The sequence below is a fragment of the Sceloporus occidentalis genome, unplaced genomic scaffold (genome assembly GCF_023333645.1).
Source record: "Sceloporus occidentalis isolate IW3139 unplaced genomic scaffold, rSceOcc1.0.p SCAF_4, whole genome shotgun sequence".
NCBI lineage: Eukaryota > Metazoa > Chordata > Lepidosauria > Squamata > Phrynosomatidae > Sceloporus > Sceloporus occidentalis.
In genome coordinates this window covers 149,041,867-149,065,940 of record NW_028316984.1, presented here as the reverse complement: position 1 = coordinate 149,065,940, position 24,074 = coordinate 149,041,867, and the positions used below count along the sequence as shown (strand labels likewise).

General features: G+C 39.6%; 1 protein-coding gene across 1 annotated transcript in view; it reads left to right on the top strand.

The window, feature by feature from the left end:
* RYR3 (ryanodine receptor 3) overlaps positions 1-24,074 on the top strand; it is a 442,959-nt gene that overhangs the window by 268,008 nt on the left and 150,877 nt on the right. Inside the window, exons 54-59 of the mRNA XM_089521997.1 lie at positions 1,289-1,435; positions 5,047-5,112; positions 6,188-6,263; positions 6,397-6,520; positions 6,921-7,036; positions 19,791-19,858. Coding sequence (XP_089378123.1) covers positions 1,289-1,435; positions 5,047-5,112; positions 6,188-6,263; positions 6,397-6,520; positions 6,921-7,036; positions 19,791-19,858 — 597 coding nt within the window. The remainder of the gene's footprint in view (positions 1-1,288; positions 1,436-5,046; positions 5,113-6,187; positions 6,264-6,396; positions 6,521-6,920; positions 7,037-19,790; positions 19,859-24,074) is intronic.

The window sequence follows — 24,074 nt, the reverse complement described above, 5'->3', positions numbered from 1 at the left end:
TAAGTCTCTCCGCGTAAGACATGTTTTCCAGACCCTTCACCATTTCGGTTGCCCTGCTCTGGACATGCTCCAGCTTGTCAATTAAGAGGGCAAATGAAAGAAATACAGGTGGAGTAATAAGAGAATATAGGCAGACAGATGGGCTGAGGCCCCAAAGAGAAGGCCAGCTGAGCAACAGTGGAGACACAAGAGAGGTGCAATGGGGAGCAGAAGCATGGTCAAGAGAGAAGGACACAGGGGAGATTTACCTGCCTTGGGAGACTCAGTTGGAGTCTGAGACTGATAGCCCATGTCTGGGGACCCTAAGGTAGACGGTCAGAAACTCTGCCCACTGCTATATTACAAGAAGCGTACACCCAAGGGCTGAAGTACTAGTCCAGAACTTTAAACAGTTGTGGCACAGAGCTGGGTTTCATTACCCCTAGCACCAAACAGAGTGTGGCTAGAGAGTGGAATAGGTTCAGCTGGCTTTGAGGTCAAAGCAGCAGGACAGCAGTAGCAGCAAGTGCTGGACAAAAAAAGACATCTTCAAAAACTGCATTATTTAAATAAATATTTCTAAAACTAATTGAGACTCAAAACTTTATTGCATTGGCCCTGGAACGGGCCTGTAGCGTTCCAAAATGGAACGTTCTGGGGACAGGAGGTGGCAAGGAACGCATTTTACTGCACAGCGAGAATGCTGCCGCTGCCGAGCATCCCCATCCTGTTCCGGATGTGTTCCCCAGGGGGCGATTTCCAGGAATGCTTCTAAACATTCCCGAAAATTGCCCCCTCTGGGATGCATCTGGAATGGGATGGGAATGCTCAGCGGTGGCAGCATTCTCGCTGTGTAGTAAAATGTGTTCCCCACTGCCTCCCGTCCCTAGAATGTTCTGTTTTGGAATGCTACAGGCCCATTTCACAGCCTAAAGTTCTCAAACTCCTAATCCCTGGTAATCAGGAACTAGACCTTATGTTTAACTTAATCATGTCCAGAAAAATAAGAAACAAACAAAAATAATAATTGATATTACTGGAAATAAAAATATATTATTGTGAGTAATACATTATTTTTATTGGTTTTAAATTGTACTGTTTTAATTTGATGTTTTAAATTTGCCCTTAGCTGCCTTGAGTCCCTATATTAGGAGAAAAGTGAGATATAAATAAACAAATAAAATGCAAGCTACACATTTTACCGTTGGCCAGAATTTGCATACCTTTGGTATAAACAAAATAGTTTTCTACTATTCTACTAGTTTGTCTCGATGCAACATTATAAAATTTTTGTGAATTTTTTTTAAAGGAAAAGGAAATCTACCGATGGCCTGCCAGAGAGTCACTTAAAACCATGTTAGCAATGGGATGGAGTCTAGAAAGAAACAAAGAAGGTGAAATGATAGTCCAACAACGTGAAAATGAAAAGCTCCGAAGTGTATCACAGTCCAGCCAAGTATGACAGAATTTTCTTCAAAAACAGAATAAATTATAAATATATCTGTTTCTTCAGCATTGATCCTGCTTCTATATTGTGGTTAATTTCCACAGGAAAGTTTTTTTTTTAATTGACAGAAATGTTGACAGTGGTCTAAGATGTACTGTAGAAATAATGCAGTTTGACACCGCTTTAACTGCCATGGCTCAACACTATGAAAGTCTGGGATTTTTAGTTTTGTGAGATACTTAGCCTTCCGTGTCAGAGAGCTCTAGTGCCCCCACCAAACTACAAGTCTCAGAATTCCATAGCATTGAGCCATGGAAGTTAAAGTGCTGCAAACTGCATTATTTACGCTGTGCACATTAGATTATGGTGAAATAGTGAATTGTCTGAATTATAATGAGGACATAATTTGTTATACACTGAAAAATCTTTTAAACATGGGTTTGCCTGAAGGAGGTGTTGGACTCACAGAAGACTTCACAGCAATAGTTCCCTGTAGCAAAATCTTCCCTGGGCCACCTCTCCCATAACCACATTTCTCCAAATCTCCTCCCTCCACAATTTTCTTCAGGCTGTATGTCTAGATCTGATGGGTCCTTCCTCTGGATTTTATACAAAAAGCCAAGCATCTATGTAGCTGTATATCCTCATTCTCCTGAAAGCCAGAGGATCTTCTAGAGGGGCTCACAATACAAAATAAACAACATCAGTTAGAAATAAAAAATAATGTCCTGGAATACAGAGCATGCATATAAGACTCTTTGGATTTGACCAGTATATTTATGACATGAGCTAATAGAATATGGCTATGATAGAGACTGTGGGCAGGATCCTATTGACTTCAATAAATACAACAGTGGTAGAGGAGAATGTGGCAAAAACAGCAGCAGAGGAGAAGGAACTGTGGGTGCTGCAGTGACAATGGATGACAGTGGAAGCCATCTGTTAGGATATAAAACTACCTTATCAGGATTTTGCTGCTGCCATGCTTCTGGTGCTGTTCCTTGGTTGAAACACACACAGAGAGAGTTATGCTAGCATAAATGTCAGTTTTAGTCACCAACAGGATTTCAGCCTATGAATTTAACCAAAAAGGACGAGAATGTCCCTTTTGGCCTTAGCCTCTTTTTCCAGATTTCTCCAATATCTCACCGAAGTAGGGCTGCATTCTTCTCAGCCACAAAAGGACTGTTTGTTTAAGGCAAGACTTCTGTGGGCTTATAGTCTTCTATTTAAAGGAATTCATCTTGCTCACCTTAAGAACCTGTTAGGTGATGGCACAGCAATAAAAAGAAAGTGAACAGCAAGTAGCATAGCTGCAAAGTTTTTGAACAGTAGCTGAGGGAAAGAGCAGCTGTGCTAACACCCTAGCCAACCAATATAGTAAACAGTATAAAGTATATAAGATTATATATAAAGTATATAATATTACATATTGATAAGTATAATTTTATGTGTAAAGTGTTTAACATTATGTGTATATATAAAGTAATATATAAAGTATATACAGTGGGCCCTTGTTATCCACTAGGGTTTGGTTCCAGGAACCCCCGTGGATAAAAAAAAATCTGTGGATGCGCAAGTCCCATTACATACAATGGCATAGCAAAATGGTGTCCCTTGGCAAAACTAAGGTTTGCTATTTGGAATTTACACTTTTAAAAAATATTTTCAAGCTGTGGATACTTGAATCCATGGATAAAAAAATCCATGAATAATGAGGGCCAACTGTGTATTATGTTCAGTAGCAAGCATTGTTTTTCTGTTTATATAGTATGTACCTTACTTTAGTTGTGAAACTCATATTGAAATAAGAGAATCTTGAAAAGTCCTGACTCTCTTGTGGGATTGATTCATTGGGCAGTATCCAGTCATAGAATCATAGAATCGTAGAGTTGGAAGAGACCACAAGGGCCATCCAGTCCAACCCCCTGCCATGCAGGAAATCACAATCAAAGCATCCCCGACAGATGGCCATCCAGCCTCTGTTTGAAGACCTCCAAGGAAGGAGACTCCACTACACTCCAAGGGAGTTTGTTCCACTGTCGAACAGCCCTTACTGTTAGGAAGTTCCTCCTAATGTTGAGGTGGAATCTCTTTTCCTGGAGCTTGCATCCATTGTTCCGGGTCCTAGTCTCTGGAGCAGCAGAAAATAAGCTTGCTCCCTCCTCAATATGACATCCCTTCAAATATTTAAACAGGGCTATCATATCACCTCTTAACCTTCTCTTCTCCAGACTAAACATGCCCAGTTCCCTAAGTCGTTCCTCATAGGGCATGGTTTCCAGTCCTTTCACGATTTTAGTTGCCCTCCTTGTTAAGCCAGTATTAAGCTTCTGGTTCAGAGTAGTGGATTCCAGCTGAAAAGGAAGGGGTCAATTTCCCTCCTTACTACTGCCCCCCATGTTCACTCAAAACCAGCACTGGCAGACCAAGAATCTCTTTCAAGCCAGAAAACTACAAAGAATAGAAAGGGGGAAGGATCTCACTTCTGCTGGCTCTGTAGTGCCAATGTCATATTTTTTTATAATTAAAGGCAGATATACTTCAAAGTAAACAATACAGATTGCAGAGTATTTTGAAAAGGTGTGCATGAAAATACTGGAAAAACTTAAGATTCCTCTTCATGGTCTTTGTGACTCACACAACTGGGTTACCTTAGCCTGTGCAGAGTCTCATTTGGAGTGTTCTGTAGCATTCTAAATGATTTTGATTCTAGGAAAGCTTTCTTGATGCTGACTACCTCCATACTGATTTCTACCTATGTACTATATTGCTGAATGCATCCCATACCAATTTTATCTCAGTACTGTGTTGTGTGGCATTGAGGATCCTATCTTCCCTCAACACTCTATTTATTCAGTCATTCCTATTGTATAACTGATTGGAATAGGGAGTTCTGTTTATGCTTGTGACTACATGTGTTTTTATTAAATGTTGCTTCTCAACCTTGATTGTTCACACTGACACTCCCACCTCCTACTTCTTGTAGCTTGCTAGTCTACCAGTGCTGTGAGTCACTGAGAGCATGAAGGAGGAGGACAGGCTGTATACCTGTAACTGTAGTTCTTTTGAGTGGTTACCTGTGAACTCACACAACCCCCCCAACCTCTCCTTGTCATGTCTTGATCGTTGCATCAGCATCCTATGGAAGACTATGGCAGCAGCCCCTTGTATAGGGCTGGTAGAGGTGTGAGGGTACCACCAAAACTCTTCAGTGAGTTCACATATGACCACTCAAAAAACTACAGTTACAGATATGCAACCTGTCCTTTAAAAAAATGTTTTGCTTTTAAAAGCCATTCAAATAGCAACATTTATTTTTACTGTTATTTCCTTTAAAATTATGCTCCAACAGTTCAGTCTTATGAGCCTGCCTTTTGCCAGAGAACTTAGGTTAAGATTGAAGGGTACAATAATAATTTTGTGTTATTCTCTGTGGAAATTAACCCCGTCACTCTGCTAGTTAACCTTGCTATGCTGCTGGAAATTCTCAGACAAGAATAAGTATGTCTTGTTTAATACTTTATTTATTTAAGATTTATTAATACTTAACTTTAATACATTAATATAACTATTCTAAATATGCAAAATCAGATATCTGTTCTTCTCTTTTTTAACAGCAGGGAAATGGATACAGTCCAGCACCACTTGATCTTTCAAATGTTGTACTCTCCAGAGAACTTCAGGTATGTATTAAATATTTAGAGAAATGTAACATCAAAAAGCCATCAATATAAATTCAACTATGGCTAACAAATAGGTGTTCTCATGTAGCCCCTTGGTAGTTCTCCTTTCCATGAGAAGCACTGGGTCACATGGAAGCAACTGATGCTTGTCCTAAGTTGATTTTGTTATATGGGGAGGATGGGGCAGAATATAAATGTTTAAATAAATAAATAGCCTTCAAAGCAATTCACAGAAAATAAAGTGATACAAACCCTAATAGTACATAATATACCACTAACTACAATAGCCAGAGTTAATTAGTAATGCAATATAATATTGATGGTCCAACAACTGATCAACGTATTATTTTAAAATGTATCTTTTTTTTTTTTTTTTTTTTGACAAAGCATAATAGACACCAATAGATTCATTAATGAGATTTCCAGTTTGCTCATTAGGGCTTATAGCCTATGCAAAAACTCAAACATATTGAAAAAACATAATTCAAAAATACAAATACAGATGCTAGAATTTGTATGGCTATAAAACATGGCCAGTTAAAGCCAGTGAAAAACAACAACACAAAGAAATGAAATCAAAATAGTACCTTATTTCAGTAGTTTCACAGTATGCTCAAATCAAGAAGACTGTTTAGTGATTATTACAGAGAGACTGATCAATAAAATACTGTGCCCCAACCAACAGTAAGAAAGAAGTTGCATCCTGCAACTAAATGTAGTCATTTGCATCCCAATACAGAAATGCAGCCTCACCTTTGTCCCCGATGAGATCTCTTTATAATTAGGATCCATTCCCAATTCTAATTACCTAAGAAAAGGCACCATAATCACAAGGCACTCTAAACAGTTAGCCCTCCCATAAGAGACTCTTCTTTCACCTAGTTGCATATAAATAAATGACACACTTGTTCTGATTCCCCAGCAACCTTTTTTAGGTGACAAAACATTAGGAAGGGCAACATAAAAAAAGTATTTCCTGATGGAGATATTCTTGCTGAGATTCCTGCTTTCATTAATATTTTCAATATTATTTTCTTCTGACTTTGTATTCTTTTTTGTTTTGGTGGTGATACAGGGAATGGTTGAAATAGTGGCAGAAAACTATCATAATATATGGGCTAAAAAGAAGAAAACTGAATTAGAAAGTAAAGGTAAGACTAAAATGTTTTTGTGCAAAACCAGAAATTTAGTAAGGGGAATATCTGCAAATACATAAGAAATTAAAAGTATAATCTCTTTACTGCTATAGCAGTAAAAACCAGCACTTCTCTCATCTTACTCTAGGTGGAGGTAGTCATCCTTTATTGGTCCCATATGACACTTTAACAGCCAAAGAAAAGGCTCGGGACAGGGAGAAAGCACAAGAACTTTTCAGATTTCTTCTAGTGAATGGTGTTGCTATATCTAGGTAAGTTATGTATGGCTATAGAAATAATATTCTCTGCTGTAACTTTTCATTTGTATTTCATACTTTTGATATAAATCAGCAACTTTGATGAAACTGGATACATTTTAATATGTTGCATATAAGTAGCTTAAAGTGTTCACTTCATTAAATCACAGATATTCAGGGAATGCTTTTGAAGTACTTGGGCAAAGACCTAAATTCAGAGCAAGTTATAACCTGTAAAAATATAAAGATAAACATGACTTTTTTCCCATTCAGAAGCTAAAAATATAAAATACAAAACATAATTTGAAAGAAAGTTTCAAATGAAACATCAATTGGCTTTAATTATCTTAGCATAAAATATTAAAATATTATAATCATGCTATTTTAAACTTTATTTATTTATTTCAAAAACTAGAGGCTTAAATGACATGGCATTGGATGCTTCCTCCATGGAAAAGAGGTTTGCTTATAAATTCCTGAAGAAGATTCTCAAATATGTTGACTCTGCTCAGGAATTCATTGCACATTTAGGTAAGTTTCTCTAAATTACTAACTGGATTACTAGATTACTGATTAGAAAAATAATCTTTTTGTACAAATTCACCTACATTTCTTAAGTTACTGTTGTTATTACAGTTCAATTGAGATCACCTGTCCATTTCATCAGGAGACTGTGCAAGGAGGCAGAGCCCTGAGACTTACTTGAGCTGATTTGTTTGACCTATACTTTGGATCATAAACTCATAAAGTTGGAAGAGACCTCAGGGGCCATCTAGTCCAATCCCTTGCCATTCAGGAATATACAATCAAAGCACCCCTGATAGATGGGCATCCAGCTTCTGTTTAAAAAACCCCAAAGAAGGAGACTCCATCATACTTCAAGGCAACATTTTCCATGTTCAACATTTCTTCTATTCTGCTTTGGTCAGGCCCCACCTGGAATACTGTGTCCAGTTCGAGGTACCACAATTCAAAAAGGATGTTGAGAAACTGGAGCATGCCCAAAGGAGGGTTGACTAAAATTGTGAAGGTCCTGGAAACCATGCCCTATGAGGAAAGACTTAGGGAGCTGAGGATGTTTAGTTTGGAGAAGAGAAGGTTAAGAGGTGATATGATAGCCCTGTTTAAATATTTGAAGGGATGTCATATTGAGGAAGGAGTAAGCTTTTTTTTCCTGCTGCTCCAGAGAACAGGACCCGGAACAATGGATGCAAGCTACAGGAAAAGATATTCCACCTTAACATTAGGAGGAACTTCCTGACAGTAAGGGCTGTTGGACAGTGGAACACACTCCCTCGGAGTGTAGTGGAGTCTCCTTCCCTGGAGGTCTTTAAACAGAGGCTGGATGGCCATCTGTTGGGGATGCTTTGATTGAGAGTTCCTGCATGGCAGAGGGCTGGACTGGATGGCCCTTGTGGTCTCTTCCATCTTTATGATTCCATGTTATCTGTGCATTTCATTTTTCTGCCCTAAGTGCAGTACCTTACATTTCTCTGTGTTGAATTTCATTTTGTTAGCTTTGTCCCAGCTTTCTAGTCTATTCAGGTGGTTTTGAATTTTGGTCCTGTCCTCTGGAGTATTAGCTATTCCTCCTAATTTGGTGTCATCTGCAAATTTGATAAGTATGCCCTCTTTTCCTTCATCCAAGTCATTGATAAAGATGTTGAATAGCACTGGGCCCAGTAGAGGACCCCCGTTAGTCACTTCAAGATGAAGAGGAGCCATTGTTGAGCACCCTTTGGGTTTGGCGATTCAACTAATTACAAATCCACTTAACAGTAGCATTTTCTACCCATGTTAACTTTTTGTGGTTATGTCATTCCTTTCTAAGTGCTTACAGAACATCTATTTAATGATCTGCTCTAGAATCTTTCCTGGTATTGATGTTAGACCAACTGGGTGAAAATTGTTGGGATCCTCTTTCTCCCTCCTCCTTTTTTCAAAGATGGGGACAACATTTGCCCTCTTCCAGTCTTCTGGGACTTCTCCTGTTCTCCAGGAATTCTCAAAGGTTATTGCCAGTGGCTCTGAGATTACTCCTGCCATTCTTTTAATATCCTTGGATATAGTTCATCTGGCCTTGGAGACTTGAATTCATTTAGATTGACCAGATTTTCCTGTATTACCTCTTTACCTAACATGCTATATTTCCCCTATAATGTCACCTGTTCCATTTTCCTCAGGTTGATCATTCTTTTGCTTTTGTGATAAGATTGAGACAAAGAAGGTGTTGAGTAGTTCTGCCTTTTCTCTGTCCTCTTTTAGCATTTCACTACCTTCTCCTTAACTGTCATCTTCCGGCCTGAGAGGGAGTGATCAGGCAGACCCAGCTCCATCAGGGCTAGCCTGAAGAAAGAGGCTCCTCCCTCCTTAACTGTCATCTTCCAGCCTCCTATTCCCCTCCAGCTATGCTCTGACAGTGTGGGGGAGAGGCTTGCGTACCCTAATGAAGTTGTGAGCTATGCTGGCGGTGGTATAATAGCCACCGGTAGGGCCTCCCATGCCAGACAGGTCACAACCGAAGGGTCTGACCAAGAGCGCCAAAGGGCAGGATGGGCTTTCTAGCCTTATGGCAACCATCCTAGAAAAAGGAAAACTCTAATCCCAAACCCGGGCAGATGGTGCTCGTCTAACACTGTAAGGTCAACCATCTAAGAGAAGGAAACTCTAAACAAACCTACGACCCGAGGACTTCTCTGCCACCGTTCATGCTTGTCAAGGCCTCAGCAGTCGAACCTCTGGTTTAAAGGGTGAGGCCAGTTCTGTGCACGCTTCGCTCCACCAGAAAAATCCATTGCACAGGCTCAAAGGATACATCCAATGTCATCAATGCACTTGTAGATTAAGCGCGGATGAATCCTTCCTGACTTAGTTTGCGAAGTAAAGCCAAGAAGACCTTCTCCATGCAATGGCCCTACTATTTCCTTCTTCTTCATTTGGTTACAGACAAAACCAAAAAAATCCTTCCCACTGTTCATAACTTCTCTAGCAAGCCTGAGCTCATTCTGCTCTTTAGCTTTTCTGAAATTTCCCCTCCACCTCCTAGGTATTTCTTAGGATTCCTCTTTGGTAATTTCCTCCTTTTTCCATTTCTTATATATGTCTCTTTTAAAACTTAGCTTGGATGAAAGTTCTTTAGTCATCCATCCTGGTTTCTTGAGACACATTCTATTTTACTTCCGTTTAAACTATTTGAAGTTGTGCCTTCAATATCTTCTTTTAAGAAACCCCCATCTATCCTGAATTTCCATCTTTCAGTGTTCCTGACCATGGGGTCTCACCCAGTATTTCGCTAAGTCTACTGAAATCAGCTTTCCTATAGAATACATGTCTGACTGTGCTTGGCCTCCTATTTCCACTGTATAACAAACTCCAGGAGAACATGATTACTCTCTCCTGAGGATCCCACCATTTCCAGCCCCTTTACTAGGTCATCACTTTTAGTCAGAATTAGATCTAAAATAGCTGAACCTCTTGTTGCCTCTTTTCCCTTCTGGTCAATGAATTTACTGTATCTGCAATGCAAGTGAGGAATTAGTTGGACCTTAATTTTTTAGCAGAATTTGACTTCAAGCAAATATCAGGATAGTTGAAATCCTCCATTACCACTATATGTGGTCATCTGTTCCAGGAAAGCCTCACCCATGTTCCCACTCTTTGCGAGTCTGTAGTAGACCCCCACAATAACTTCTCTGTTGTTTCTTTCCCCCTTAATTTTTACCCTGATGTTCTTAACCTGACTTCCAGAATTTTAAGTCCTGGATCTCTTTGCAGGTGTACTTGTTCTTGACATAGGACGTTATTCCTCCTCCTTTCCTGTTTGGGCTACTTCTCTGAAACAGGTTATACCCCTCTATTATTACATTCTAAACAGGAGACTCTCATCCCACCAGGTTTCTATGATACCTATTATACAGCAAGCATTGGGATCTTTCTCATAGTAGGGAGAGCTTTGATGACACAAGAAACATGGATCCAATCATCAAACCCAGCTGCTATCCAGTGCTCCTCCTAGCCCACCTGCAAGGATAGACCATTTGGGATCTTTGTATCATGGACCCAAGGCAGTGTGATGTGCTGTAGCTCCCTGTGTAGCTAGGTATTTGCCAATAGCTTCATCCCAATGCTGTTACAGGTAACACCCTTTAAGAGCATATAAGCATGTCTGCTCCCACCAAAAGAGATCCAGCCCAATGCCAAGCATGCCTCAGATATTAATGTTGTGGGGAAGGAAATAACAGTCATTAACAGTGAAAGAAAACCAAGCAAGTTAATCACCATAAGGAAGGCAAATCCAGCAGGGGCTGTAAACTAGTTATGCACCTGAGTAAAATTTCTCCCCAGTTAGATCAGCTGGAAGCTAACAGGTGCTCGTGACAAAACTTCATTTAAAACACCAGATGGGCAGTGTGGAAAATAGGCAAACAGAATAGGCTGTCGAATTGAATAGAATAAAGAGCCAAATTGTCCTGTGCAAATCCACTGGAAAACTGACATAACCCACCCCCACCCCAAATCATGTAGTATTGGACATCACTCCATCTTGTTTAAATTTAGAAGAAGAAAAAACAACTAATTATCATTACTTGATACAGTACTACTGATTACAGTGTTGCAAAGGTCATTTGTTACATTACTTGTTGCACTGCCTTCTTATTACTTTGTCTTATATTGTCAAGGAGAAAAACCCCTGAGGATTGATAGGAATATGGTATAACACTCCTTTTCAAAAAAAATCGTGTCAAAACATCTCTAAAATGCCTAAACTCCTTAAAATGAACTTTTAAAAGTGATTAGATATTGTTGTTTGTACCCTTGCTTTTGCTCTTTATAATAATTTTGGAATGTATTTCTGTTGCACCCAAAAGTAACTAGTTATGGGTAATTGTATTATTTGTTATTTCCAAACTCTGTTTGGGAGTCCCCTTTATCTTTATAAATCTGAACACAGTAAGCTGGGCTGAGGGTGAGGCATTGGGCATGAGGTCTATAAAGAAGAAATCTTCACAACTGTGGTATTGAATGAATATTCAAAATGATCTGACTTATCACTTAACAAATTAGTCCCTCAGAAAAGGAGGCTAGTCTGAGATAACAGCTCTGTTCTTAACTAGACCGAAGTAGCAATCCACTGCATGTAGGTAAACCCTCATGCCAGCCTGATAGAGGCAGGAATCTTCAGAATTCTTTTCCGTTTCAGCCATTGCCTCCAATCATCTTCTCCCCCAGATTTTAATTCCTATCTTGACAACCAATCAATTCTTTATTTCTCTCCCTTTCTATCTATAGCTAAACATAATTCCAATTAATTGTAACTCTTGAAATAAGAGTGTAATTAGGTAGTCATGGAGTCTGAATCAGTTAAAGGAAACAAGTCAAAGCAAAAGAAGTTAAGGGGACTCCTGCTTACCTTTAGAGAAAAGAAGGCAACAAGCAGAGGGCAATTCAATTTCTCTGAGTTCCCCTAGGTCTGTGTGTCAGTAGATCATGGAGGGTGAATAATGCAATATGACAGATGTTAAAATTGATTGCCCATTGAGTGATATGTCTCTCAGTCTGGAGCAGAGTAACTGATAAAGAAAATATTTATTACCTCAAGTAAGAGTGAAAGTGAGAGCCAGTCTCCACAGCTGCACCAGAGGGAACTAAAGAATCAGAGGTAGTGCAGAGTGGTAAGATGTTGTGTGGTTTGATACCCTGCCTGCAGGGGTTCTTGGCCAACTCTACCATGCAGCTCCATTGTTAACAGTTATAGTCTTCAAAGTACCACCAGAAATTGCAGTCGCTCTTTATTGGTATATATACTTATATAGTAGAACTTTTTCTAACATAGGAAAAGTGTTTCCTGCCAGCTGACCACTTGAACATAAACAATGGAAAAGAGTGCTAGTCTGAATGTCAGCTGAGGACCTGCCCACCCCTCAGGCCTGGGCATCCATCCTTCCACCAAACACCCATTTCAGTCTTTCTCACTGGCTGTCCTCAGATCCTTTGTCTTTCTCCATGTCCTTCCATTCAAACTTTTCAGAATTTCCAACTCACCTCCTACATGACCTGGGTGGTTCATATTCTCCTTTACCAGCAACTCTCACTCCTTGCTGTCTTCCTAATCTTGTTCTTGCATATACTTGGTCTGTGTTCATCCCTGTAATTCTCCTGCTGGTTTCTCAACCTCTCCCTCCATTTCTCTTTCTCCCTTATCACCCTTCTTCCCAGCCTCCTGTACTGATCCATTTTTCCCAGCTCTCATAGATCTTACCATGTCTTACCATGACTGGCTTTCATCCCCTCCCTCATTCTACTGTCTCTCCTCCAGCTGTCCATCCACTCTCTTGCATCATTCTTCCACTCTCTTGCATCCTCATCCTGTCCCAGCTTCCTTTAAATTCCCAGCTGTCTGCCTGGGCTCCTCCACCACCCTGGTTTTATTTCTTGACTTTTCTTCCAGCTATGGGCTTGTTCTTGTCAGTGCCTCACAGATGCCAGATGCCTTGCCATCTTTGAGGCTTCCTGTTGTTCATTGGTGAATCAGGGAGAGGGGGTCTGTCATTGACGCGCACCCCAAATCTCCCATCTGTCGCTCACATGTTGAAAGATAAAAATAAGTCTAAATTTAAAATTAAGAATGTACCTTGTAAGTCCCTTAAAGGGGGCAAAGAGGCTGTGGAATTCGAAAGCATGAACATGTATTCTGGCCACCAATTTGAAATCAGAGATTCCACACTGAGAGATAGGGCAGAACAGAGAATAGTGTGCATCCAGTTCAGAACCACCAAGCAGTTAAGTGGGCTGGCACACACTCGGATTGACTTGCAGGATATTGTAGCTATTCAAAAGCTACAGATGGGGAAAGACAAAAAAACCTCTTCAAACATAAGTATGCAGAGTCAAGTCAAAAATTATCTGGCATGTTTACTAATGGAAAAGATGTCTCGAGCTCAGTTTCTGTTTGCAACGCAGGCATCATACTTTAATAGCATAAAAATGACAAATGAAAATATTTTTCATTAGTTATCTTCTAGCACCATGTTCTTAGTTCTGCAGTGGGAAATATTATAAGAGAATTAGTCAGGGAGAAGTACAAGCAGGAATTTGGTTAACATTAAATACTCAGAATTTATTAAATACATCAATTTGCCTAATATAAGTACTTTATACAATTTATCTAATATAAATAATTTAAGCATTTTAATTAATTTAATTAATCAACTTAATTCAGTAAGTCGATTACCTAATGAAAATGTAAATAGTTCAATACGATCAACTGTTCAAAGGCAGGAGCAAAGATTTAATTCTGAGATTTAATTCTGCTCCTTTTTGACCCAGCTCTTCAAGGTTGGGGCAGCCTTGGCACGGCTTCTGGCTGCATTCGGGGCTTGCATTATGTAAATGTCATGCCACCAACATGGCCTGACAGCAGCCCTTTTAGCCTTTCTGTTTGAAGCTCCTGTCTGTCATACAACCAAAAAACAAAAACAAAAAACCAACCTTTAAAATGCAAATGCAAGACATAGCATGTGCATAGTTGCTACAAACAATATAGTTAGTAGGCATTGTCCTGATAGTAATTTAGGCCATACTGAATTGGAATCAGAATCTGAGGATGATATAGAGGAGTTGGAGACTGACATGGAACAGGATTGTGATGAGGGGCCAGACTGCAAAAGTGGTAAAAGTAGGTTGTTTGAAGTTGAGCATTTCAAGGGATTATTAAGGAAAGTGCCAGAAATCCATATCCATTACCAGAAATGTTTTAAAATTTTACTAGAACTTGAATTGAAGACTCCAGTAAACAACAAGAGGTTTATTAATTGTGTCAAGAAGCTATACTTGTATGTCAAGGAGTTAATGGAGCAATTAGCTGTGCCATTGGTTGATGTTCCAGTTTCAACCCTTGTCTCAAATTTGGTATTCCTTAAAGAAGGAGACACAATTCTTAAGGACATGAATGAGAAAAGGACAGATAGAGCACTAAAGAAAGCCCATGAGGAATCAGCTCTAGTGGTCAGGACTACAATAGCAATATCAATTATTGCAAGAGTGGATATGCTGCAGATTTAGGAGGTCTTGGATACTGAAGATGTAGCCATTCATACTTTGCAAAAAATATTGCATAGACTGGATATGTTTCTGCAGTATGTGGCAGATGTAAGATATGCCACAGCTCTTTCATCCAGGGCAATTTCTTCTTCAGTTGCAGGGAAGTGTTCTTTAAGGCTTAAGCATTGGGAAGAGGACCAGAAGGCTAGATTGACTTTAGTAACACCTTTAAACATGGGCTTAGACTGCATCTGCACTACAAAAATAGTACAGTTTGACACCACTTTAAGTGCCATGGCCCAGTGCTTTGGAATCCTTGGATTTTTAGTTTGTTGTGGCACCAGAACATTCTGACAGGGACGGTTAAATATTTCACAAAACTACAATTCCCAGAATTCCATAGCATTGAGCCATGGCAGTTAAAGCAGGCTCAAACTGCAATATTTTTGTGGTGCAGATGCAGCCTTAGTTGAGGATAAGGATAAGAAGAAGTATTTCCAACAAGCCCAAAGGGGAGAAATAACATTATAATTGAATTCAAAAAAATTGAATTCTAATTTTTTTTTAGGAATTATTCTTATTCCTTTCAAGAGGAAATAAGTTTTGAAAGGCATAGAAATTTCATATGTTTCACCCTTCAGTGGAATACATCCAGGTTTCAGTTTAAACAGCAAGGATAGCAGCAAAATAGAAGAGGAATGGACCACTCCAACAGGGATGGGGAAATCACAGTATTGACTTATAGGCAATACCAGTGGGGGGAAGACATATTCAATTTGGTCATCTGTGGCATTTGATAACTTTAGACAGGTGGGTCCTGGACATAGTTACCTCAGGTTACAACATACAGTTTTAGAGAAGACCAAAAGGAATATTTCTTCTATCACTTGTACCAAATAATGCATTTAAAAATACAGATTATTCAGCAAGAGAGAAATCATTTAATAGAGATAACAACAATATATTATGTTTCTTTTAGCAAGAGGTTCCAGGGCATTTATTCCCTATTATTTACAGTGCCTAAATACAATGGGGGCCACTGGCCTGGCTTAGACATGAAGTACCTCAATGAGTTGGTTCAATACAGAAGATTCAAAATGGAGACATTACAAATTATATTAGACAACCTAGAGTTAGATGATTTATTGCTATCTATAGACTTGCAGGAAGTATATTTACATATCCCCATGAATCCAGTGTGCAGACAGTTTCTCTGTTTCCAGTACAAAAGTCATCATTACTAATTCAGACCTATGCCGTTTGGCCTGGTGTCGGCTTCAGAAGAAGATGCCAGCCACAGATGCTGGCAAAACATTCGGAAGAAACTCTTCTAGAACATGGCCACATAGCCCAAAACCCACAAAAAATCAAACAAAACAGATTTCTAGATTTCTTAATTTCACTATTTTTTTTTTTTTGGTCTTACTTATTGACTTATCTATAATTAAAGCTGTTAAGATGTCCATGTTCATGATCTCTTTCATTTTAATTATCCATTCTTCCTCATTTGGCACTTCCTTACTTTTCCAGTATTTTGCATATAATATTCTAGCTGTTGTTATCATATATAAAATTAATTTTCTATATTTTATCCTTTTCTTTCTTGATGACATGTGCCATGTTCAGTAAAAATAGTTCTGGTTTAAAAGGTATGTTTATATGTAGTATTTCTATTAATTTTCTGTGAACCTTTTCCCAATATTTTCTTCTTTTTTGCATCTCCATCACATATGGAAAAAAGATCCCTGTACATTTCCAGCACTCCATTTTTCCTGTTTTATACATTTCACAGAGACATGCAGGGGACAGATACCAACATTCATCTTTAGGAAGTTCTCTTTGAGATCTTGATACAGAGTAAATGTATTTGTATTTTTACAGGTTCTTTCCTATTCTTCTAACTCGATGTTTCTTCCAATTTCTTGGGCCCATTTAATCATAGAAATGTGTGACTGACTCTTTTTCCAGCTCTCTTTCATTTAGTACTTTGTAATATTTTCCTATGTGATGTTTTCCATTGTCATTCATGATCTTGTCTAGTTTGTTCTTTTCTAGTTGAAAACCTTCTAATTTCTTATCCATATTAAATCTTTCCTGTAGTTGTTTGTAAAAAAAAAAAAAAAACCAATTAACATTCCTTCCTTCCTTACTCAGTTGTTTCCTGATTTTTAATTTTATACTATCATCTGTACCTCTCACTAAAATATCCTCATATTTAATCCATGCTTCATTATTGCACTTGGTCATACCAAACAATGCTTCCTGTGATGACACCCACCATGGTATTTTCCTGTAAAAAGCTTTCATTATTTTCAACCATACTCTTATTAGTGCTTTTCTCTCTTAATGATGTTCAAATTCTTTATTTTATTTTATTTTATTTTGTCATACTATGCAAAGGTGTGCCACCCAAACCACATGTTACATTCCTCCAGATTTAATAATTTTGAGGGTTTTTTAAAAAGATATCCACTCCTCTATCCATATCATGCAGCTGACATAGTTGTCTGTCTCAAAATTTGGTAATGCCCAGCCTCCTCTGTCTTTTATTTCCATGAGTGTAGCCCATTTTATCCAAGGATTTCCCCCCATCCATAGAAATTTTGACATTTTCCTATGCTAAATTTTGTAACAATTTTCATTTACTATGATTAGCAGATTATGAAACATATATAGGAGCTTCAGCAAGATATTCATTTTTATAATGGCTATTCTTCCTGATAATGAAATTTGTAGCTTTGTCCACTTTTCCATATATTTCTTGATTTCTTTCCACACTCCCATAGTTATTTTTGAAAAGATCTGCATTATTTTTAGTCAGACACAATCTGACTAAATCTCAAATACTTTATCTTTTTTTTCTAGCCTTAATTTAGATTTTCCCCACAGTTCTTTTTCTTCTGTATTTGTCATATTCTTTGTTAGTATTACCGTTTTTTCTCTGTTTATTTTAAACCCCACTAGATTTCCAAACTCTTGAATTGTATGTAATAGTTAAGACCTAATACTCTCAGAAGGCAAGTATAGGCTTTATTCTTTATCACAAATGCTCCCTATCCTCCTCTGCTCTGCTTAGGTCCTGCAAATTCATACCCATGATTTCCTTAACAGAGCCCATCCATCTAGCATATGGTCTTCTTCTCTTTCTGCATCCCTCCACCTTTTCTAGCATTATTGACTTTTCCTGGGAGTTGTGCCTTCTCATGATGGGGCCAAAGTACAACAACCTCAACTTTATCATTTTGGCTTCCAGGGAGATTTCAGGTTTGATCTGTTCTAGGACCCATTTGTTTCTCTTTTTAGCTGTCCATCCTATCCTCAGCACTCCTCTCCAGCACCACATTTCAAAAGAATTTATTTTCCTCTTAAACACTTTTCTCACTGTCCAGTTTTCACATCAATACATGGTAATGAGGAATCCAGTGGCTTGTACAATTCTAACTTTTTGCTCAGTTGTATATCTTTACACTTTAGGACTTTTTCTAGTCCTTTTATTGCTGCTCTCTTCATTCCTAGTCATCTTCTGATCTCTTGACATCAAGGCTATATAATTATAATTAAGCTGCAGAAGAAGGTGTCATATCCAGAAGTTATACCTCTGTCATGACAAGAAATATGAGGAAATATAGTGATGTAGTAATATAGTGATGTAGCAATATGTTGATATAGTGAAATAGAAGTAATTTGATATGATGAAATAGTAGTCTAGGAGTGGTATATTCCATCAGGCCAAGTTCTTTACATGGTCTTCATCATACCTGTCCTAAAGGAAAATAGGCATTCATTGACCTAGAAGACAGCAGCTAGCATCCACATTCTACTTACATATCTCCAGGACCTACTCCAGGAGCCACCCTGACATCTAGGATAAGGATCCCTGATCCAGACAGTATATACCTGACAAACTCTTTTGGTCTTAAAGCATCTGACTGGGTCAGTGAGTATTGTCAGCATCAGACAGATCCTGTAGCTGAAGGCTCTGGGAACTGTGATTTTGAGCCTATTTACCTGGAGTGCTACTCCGGGTTAGGAATAATGCCATTGGCTGCCAAACCTGATTTGGACACACTGTATCTGTAGCCCAATGAAAGAGAAGTCTCTGTGGAACAATTGGTTCCTCGTTGTGCTATAGAGAACCAGAGTCAATAACAAATTTGAAGTACCATCATTGTCAACATCTCTGTGGGAAAGTCTAATAGGCCACAGAGTTTAATTGCAGACGGATTTTTCTCAACCCATTTTCATTTTGCACACAAGGATTCTTACTGTTTCCCATGTTTGCGAAAAAAAGCGGTTGCCCGACTCGGCGGGCTGACCGCTTTGCCGCTAGACACAGCGAACGACTACAAGCCCCAGAGTGCTCTGGGGCTTGCCCCAGCTCCCTATTGGTGCACGGGGCGAAAGGGAGGCCCTTCCGCCCTGCGACGCTCTGGGAGCTGGGCTCGGTGACCAGGAGTTCCAGTCCTCCAGGGCAGATGATTGGTTCAGCTGCCCTGGAGGAGGAGTCTCCTGGTCAGGTGGTACTGAGGGCGGGGCTTAGGCCTATATAGGCCGTGCTGCCAGCCCTGGCCCTCAGTTGGCGCTTGGCTCCGGATGGTTAGGAGCCAAGCAGGAAGGGAGGAGGAGCTGAGCCTTCTCCCTCCCACCCACCCACCGCTTGGGTTTGGGTTTTCTGTCACAACTTTGGGGCGGCAGCATAGGCCAGGATCTGCACGGTGTGGTACCAGGGCTACGGAGCTCTGGTTTGGGAGTCAGTCGGGACCCGGGGCGCGAATAGGGCAGGCGTATGGCCATTGCGGGGGCCACAACGCGAGAGCGCCTCCCGGTGACTAGGGGCTTAGCGAATATGTGAACGCATGGCAGAGATGCGGTCATACGGTGTTCCTTAGCCCCTAGGTCATCCCAATGCCTGGTGGGTGTCAGGTTGTGGTTAATCAGACAAACGTGGGGCTGTTTGATTTCGCAGATCCTGACCTCATGCTTTGTGCCAACCCTACCAATGGTTTGCTTAATAAAGTTGTGGCCTTTCCTCCAGCACGGTCTCCTGTGGTTATTCGGCAGCAGCATCTGAGGCAAATGGATATGATAGTTAATAAGGACCACAGGGATGCGTCTCTGGTTCCATTAGAACATATAATTGGGGCTTCTGAAATGTACATTGCTTAAAATATTTCAAAAGCCTGTGAATAGTTTCAGAATATATTGTTAGTGATTTGTTATTAACCATATCATTGTTCTTCTACAGAAGCCATTGTCACCAGTGGAAAAACTGAAAAATCCCCACATGACCAAGAAATTAAATTCTTTGCCAAAGTAAGTAACGTATTCCTTTCACAAACTGTTTTAACTTTTAGTAATGCAAGAGTTTAGTATGCATTTTGGTTCAGAGATAGGCATGTAAAGAAGTATGGTAGAGTTTATGGGTTATGATATTTTACTGTATTTTAATGTTGTTTTATTATTAGCCGCTTTGATCTGCTTGGAGAGGTGGGATATAAATATATTTTATTATATATTATTATTTGATTCCTGCCACAAAAGTAGGAAAAAAATCAGTAGCAGAAATAGAACATTCCAACATTTGGTCTGTAAACACAATTTCTGAAAATATTTCTATTTTCTAAAGGACAAAATAATTACCATATATACTTGTCTACCGTTTATACTTGTGTATAAGTCAAAGACAACTTTGGGGGCCAAAAATGTGGATTTTTATATGACCTGCGTATACATCAAGGGTTGGACTTAAGGCGGTAGCCCAGCTGGGGAGAGGCTTGCCCTTCCCAGCCTGTCCCCAGCTGGGCTTTCCTTTGCGGAGGAAGCCCAGTTGGGGAGAGGCTCCAGGGCAATCACTCGCCCTTCCTAGCCTGTCCCCAACTGGGCTTTCTCCTGTGGAGGAAGCCTAGTTGGGGAGAGACTCCAGGGCAATTGCTTGCCCTTCCCAGTATCTCCCCAACTGGGCTGCTCCTTGTGAAGGCAGCCTGGCTGGGGAGAGGCTTGTTGGAAGGAACTATTGCTGGAACGTGATGGGAATTTCTGGAGGCGGCAGTGGCATTCTCCTGTGCGGTAAGATGCTTTCACGATATGCTAGAAAATGATCCCAAGATGGAAACAGGTTAGAAAGTTTAGAGAATAAGTGGAATGAAAATAAATCTGAATGTAAGAGTTGATAGAGAATAAGGGATGATGAAAGAGAGCAGAGGGAAAAAAAGTAATCTGAAAGAATACACAATTCTAAAAACTGGGGCTATGAATTGGAGACAAGGAAGTTGAATGCTAAGGAAGGTGGTAATAAAATCATAGAATCATAGAGTTGTTAAAGGGCGTGTAATCTTACTCCCTGCCATGTAAGAATTACACAGAAATATTATTTTCTGTGCTGAAAATATTGCTTTCTGTGCAAAACACCATGTGTGAATTTTGAACAGGTCAATTCCTGAGTTGTGAATACTCTTCAAAAACTGCTGTTTTTGCAGAAGGAGAAGGAAAATTGCTAAATAATTGCTAAATAATCCATGTTTAATCTTTGTTTAAGAGCCTCCAGTGAAGGAGCATCTACGACCTTTCAAGGTGGGCTGTCAAACAACTCTTACTGTCAGGACATTTTTCCTAATTTTTTTTTGGAATCTCCTTTCTTGTAATTTATATCTATTTCTTTGGATCCTATCTTCTGGAGCAGCACAAAACAGTTTCACTTAATATATGCAAGTTCTTCAGATATTTAAATATACTGTATGTATCTTTTCACTTGTCAGTCTTCTCTCCCCCAGGCTAAACTTACTCAGCTCCCTCAATTGTTCTTCAATGGACCTGGTGTCGAGAGGTTTTAACAATCTTGTTCAGTGTCCTCTGGACATGTTCCAACTCATCACTGTCTTCCTTGAACAGGGCACTATTCAAAATTTGACACATTATTCTAGCTGAAATCTGACCAAAACAAAATAGAGTGGTACTATTATTGTCCTTGGTCCAGATACTATAGTTCTGTTGATGTACCCTAGAGCTGGTGTTTTGTTGTTGTTGTTGTTTTGTTGTGTTGTGTTTTGTTTTTTGCTTTCTCATCATGAGACACATGTTAGGCTTGTGGTCTACCAAGATCCCTAGAACCTCTACAAATACTGGTGATTCATTTGTACTTTTTCTTGGTTATTTGCCATTTTTTCCATTTCTTGTGCATACCTCTTTTAAATCCTGTCTCTTATGAAGATTCTTACTCATTCACCCTGGATTCTTTTGGTATCTCCCTTTTTCTTCTTTCTCATTGAAATTGTTTGTGATTGTGCTTACAATAGTTCACTTTTAAGAAACTCCTATCCATCATGAATTCCCTTCTCTCTGAGTATTTCTCATCATGGGATCACTCCCACTAATTCTTTAAACTTAGTTAAATTGGCTTTTTAAAAATTGAGAGTGCATGTGTGACTAACAGTTTTCCTTTTAATCTGCATAATGAACCCCAGTAGAATGTTACTTTAATCCAAGGATCCTATTACCTCCATGTCATTGACTAGTCCTTCCCTGTTGATCAGAATCATGTCCAAGAAAAACAGTTCCCTTGTTGCTTCTTACATCTTCTGGAAAATGGCATTGTCAGCAAACAAGTGAGGAATTTTCTGGACATTACATTCCAACAGATATAGAAGTATTGAAGATGTTTATTATAACATATACCTCCTCTTAGAATGTTTGGTAAATTCTTCTAGCAAGTATTCATCCAAGTATTCAGCCTGGCTTGAACATCTGTTGCGGATCCTCCACAGTGATGTCACTGTCTTCACCTGTTTTCCATGCTCTGTCATGGATCTTCTTATAGGTGTACAAATCCTGTACATACAATGCCATTTCCCCTCCCTTCCTGTTTGGTCCGTTTCTTTTAAATAGTTTAGCCCTTGGGGTCTGATATTTTACCCAAAGGAAGGCAGAGGAAGTGGCCACAGGTTGACACTTGTGCCTCCACTGGACCTGCATTAGGTTGCTCCCCCCCTTTTGTTGTTCATCTCCAGGTTCAGTTTAAATAGGTTTTAGGTCAAATAAAGTGGCCTTTGTTAAATCCAACATCTTGCGTCTGCTCTTGTTATTTTGTGGTTGGTCATCAATGCATGTATTAGTGCTGAAACATCTGAAACAACTGGCTCTTTCCCTTCAGCTCATTCCCTCTTGCTTTCTCTGGCTCACCAATGGGTCCACTTACCATGGCTACATTTTCCCCTGTGTCATTGATGCTTTTGCCCTTATTTCTTGGTGCTCCAATGTCTTCTAAAATACTGCCTTCTTCCATCACATGATAATGTTTAAAACTCTCCTGATAAGGTTTGCAAGACTCTTAGCACACATGTCCTTACCCATTGTTGTTAGGTGTAACCCATCTCATGTAGAAGCCCTTCTCCATGAAAGCTCAGACCATTATCCAGGAAACCCAATCTTTCCCTGTGAAATCATCTGCTCAGCCAGTTGTTCACTTCCATTGTTCTTCTCCTCCTTCCTGGGCCATGACTGGGAATGATGAGAAAAAAAGAAGCTGAACCCAAAACTCTTTCTATTCAGGACCTCATAGCTGCTTGTAATATGTTGAAGGTTGTGCCTGGCAGTATCATTAGTTCATATGGATCAGAAGGTTATGTTGAGGGCTAGCTGAGTCTTGGCAGTCTCTCTGTCACATCTTGGATCCTCACACTAGGTAGGCAGCATATCGCTGAAGTCATTCTGTGAGGTCCCCACACTGCTGCCTCTGTCCTTCTCAGTAGGGTTGTTGCTGCTGTGTGCCTTCAAGTCATTTCTGACTTATGGCAAACTTAAGGTAAACCTATCATGGCCTTTTCTTGGCAAGATTTGTTCATGGGGGTTTGCCTTTGTCTTTCTCTGAGGCTGAGAGAGTATGGCTTGTCCAAGGTTGCCCAGTGGATTTCCATGGACAAGTGATAATTTGAACAATGGGCTCTTAAGTCCAGCTCTCAAACCACTATGCCACCCTGGCTCTCAGTAGGGACTCAACTACAATCACCACATGTCTTTTATTCATCTGGGAAATGATAGGAGTCCAGTGCACAGAACCCTCTAAGGCCATGTCCACACTCTCTGAGGTCTGTGACTGCTGTATATTTCTATGACTAAGAATCACTGTCCAAGCTGAAGGCTTGGAATTGATTGTGCAGCTTCAGTGACACAGCATGGATTCTTCCTAGTGTTGGCTCTTGCATATGGTTTTGTTGCTCACTGCTAATGGTACTTCTCCTCTTACACTCTTTCAGGAGAGTCTGCTGTGCTTTGTCAAAAAAGTCTTTATCTTCCCTAATTACTCTTGAGTGTGGACTAGGGATGGGAAGAATATTTGAAAATATTTGGAAAAACATGATGGAAAATGTGTTTTTCCTGAGTTAAGAAACCCTGATAAGGAGAAACGGATAAGAATCTTCACAATTCAGGACTTCAAGTGGGCCTCCACTTATTCTATTTCCAACAGGACAACTACCTTGCATTCATTGCACATGTGCATCCAGGAAAATAAACATGGCACAGATATGGCAGGTCA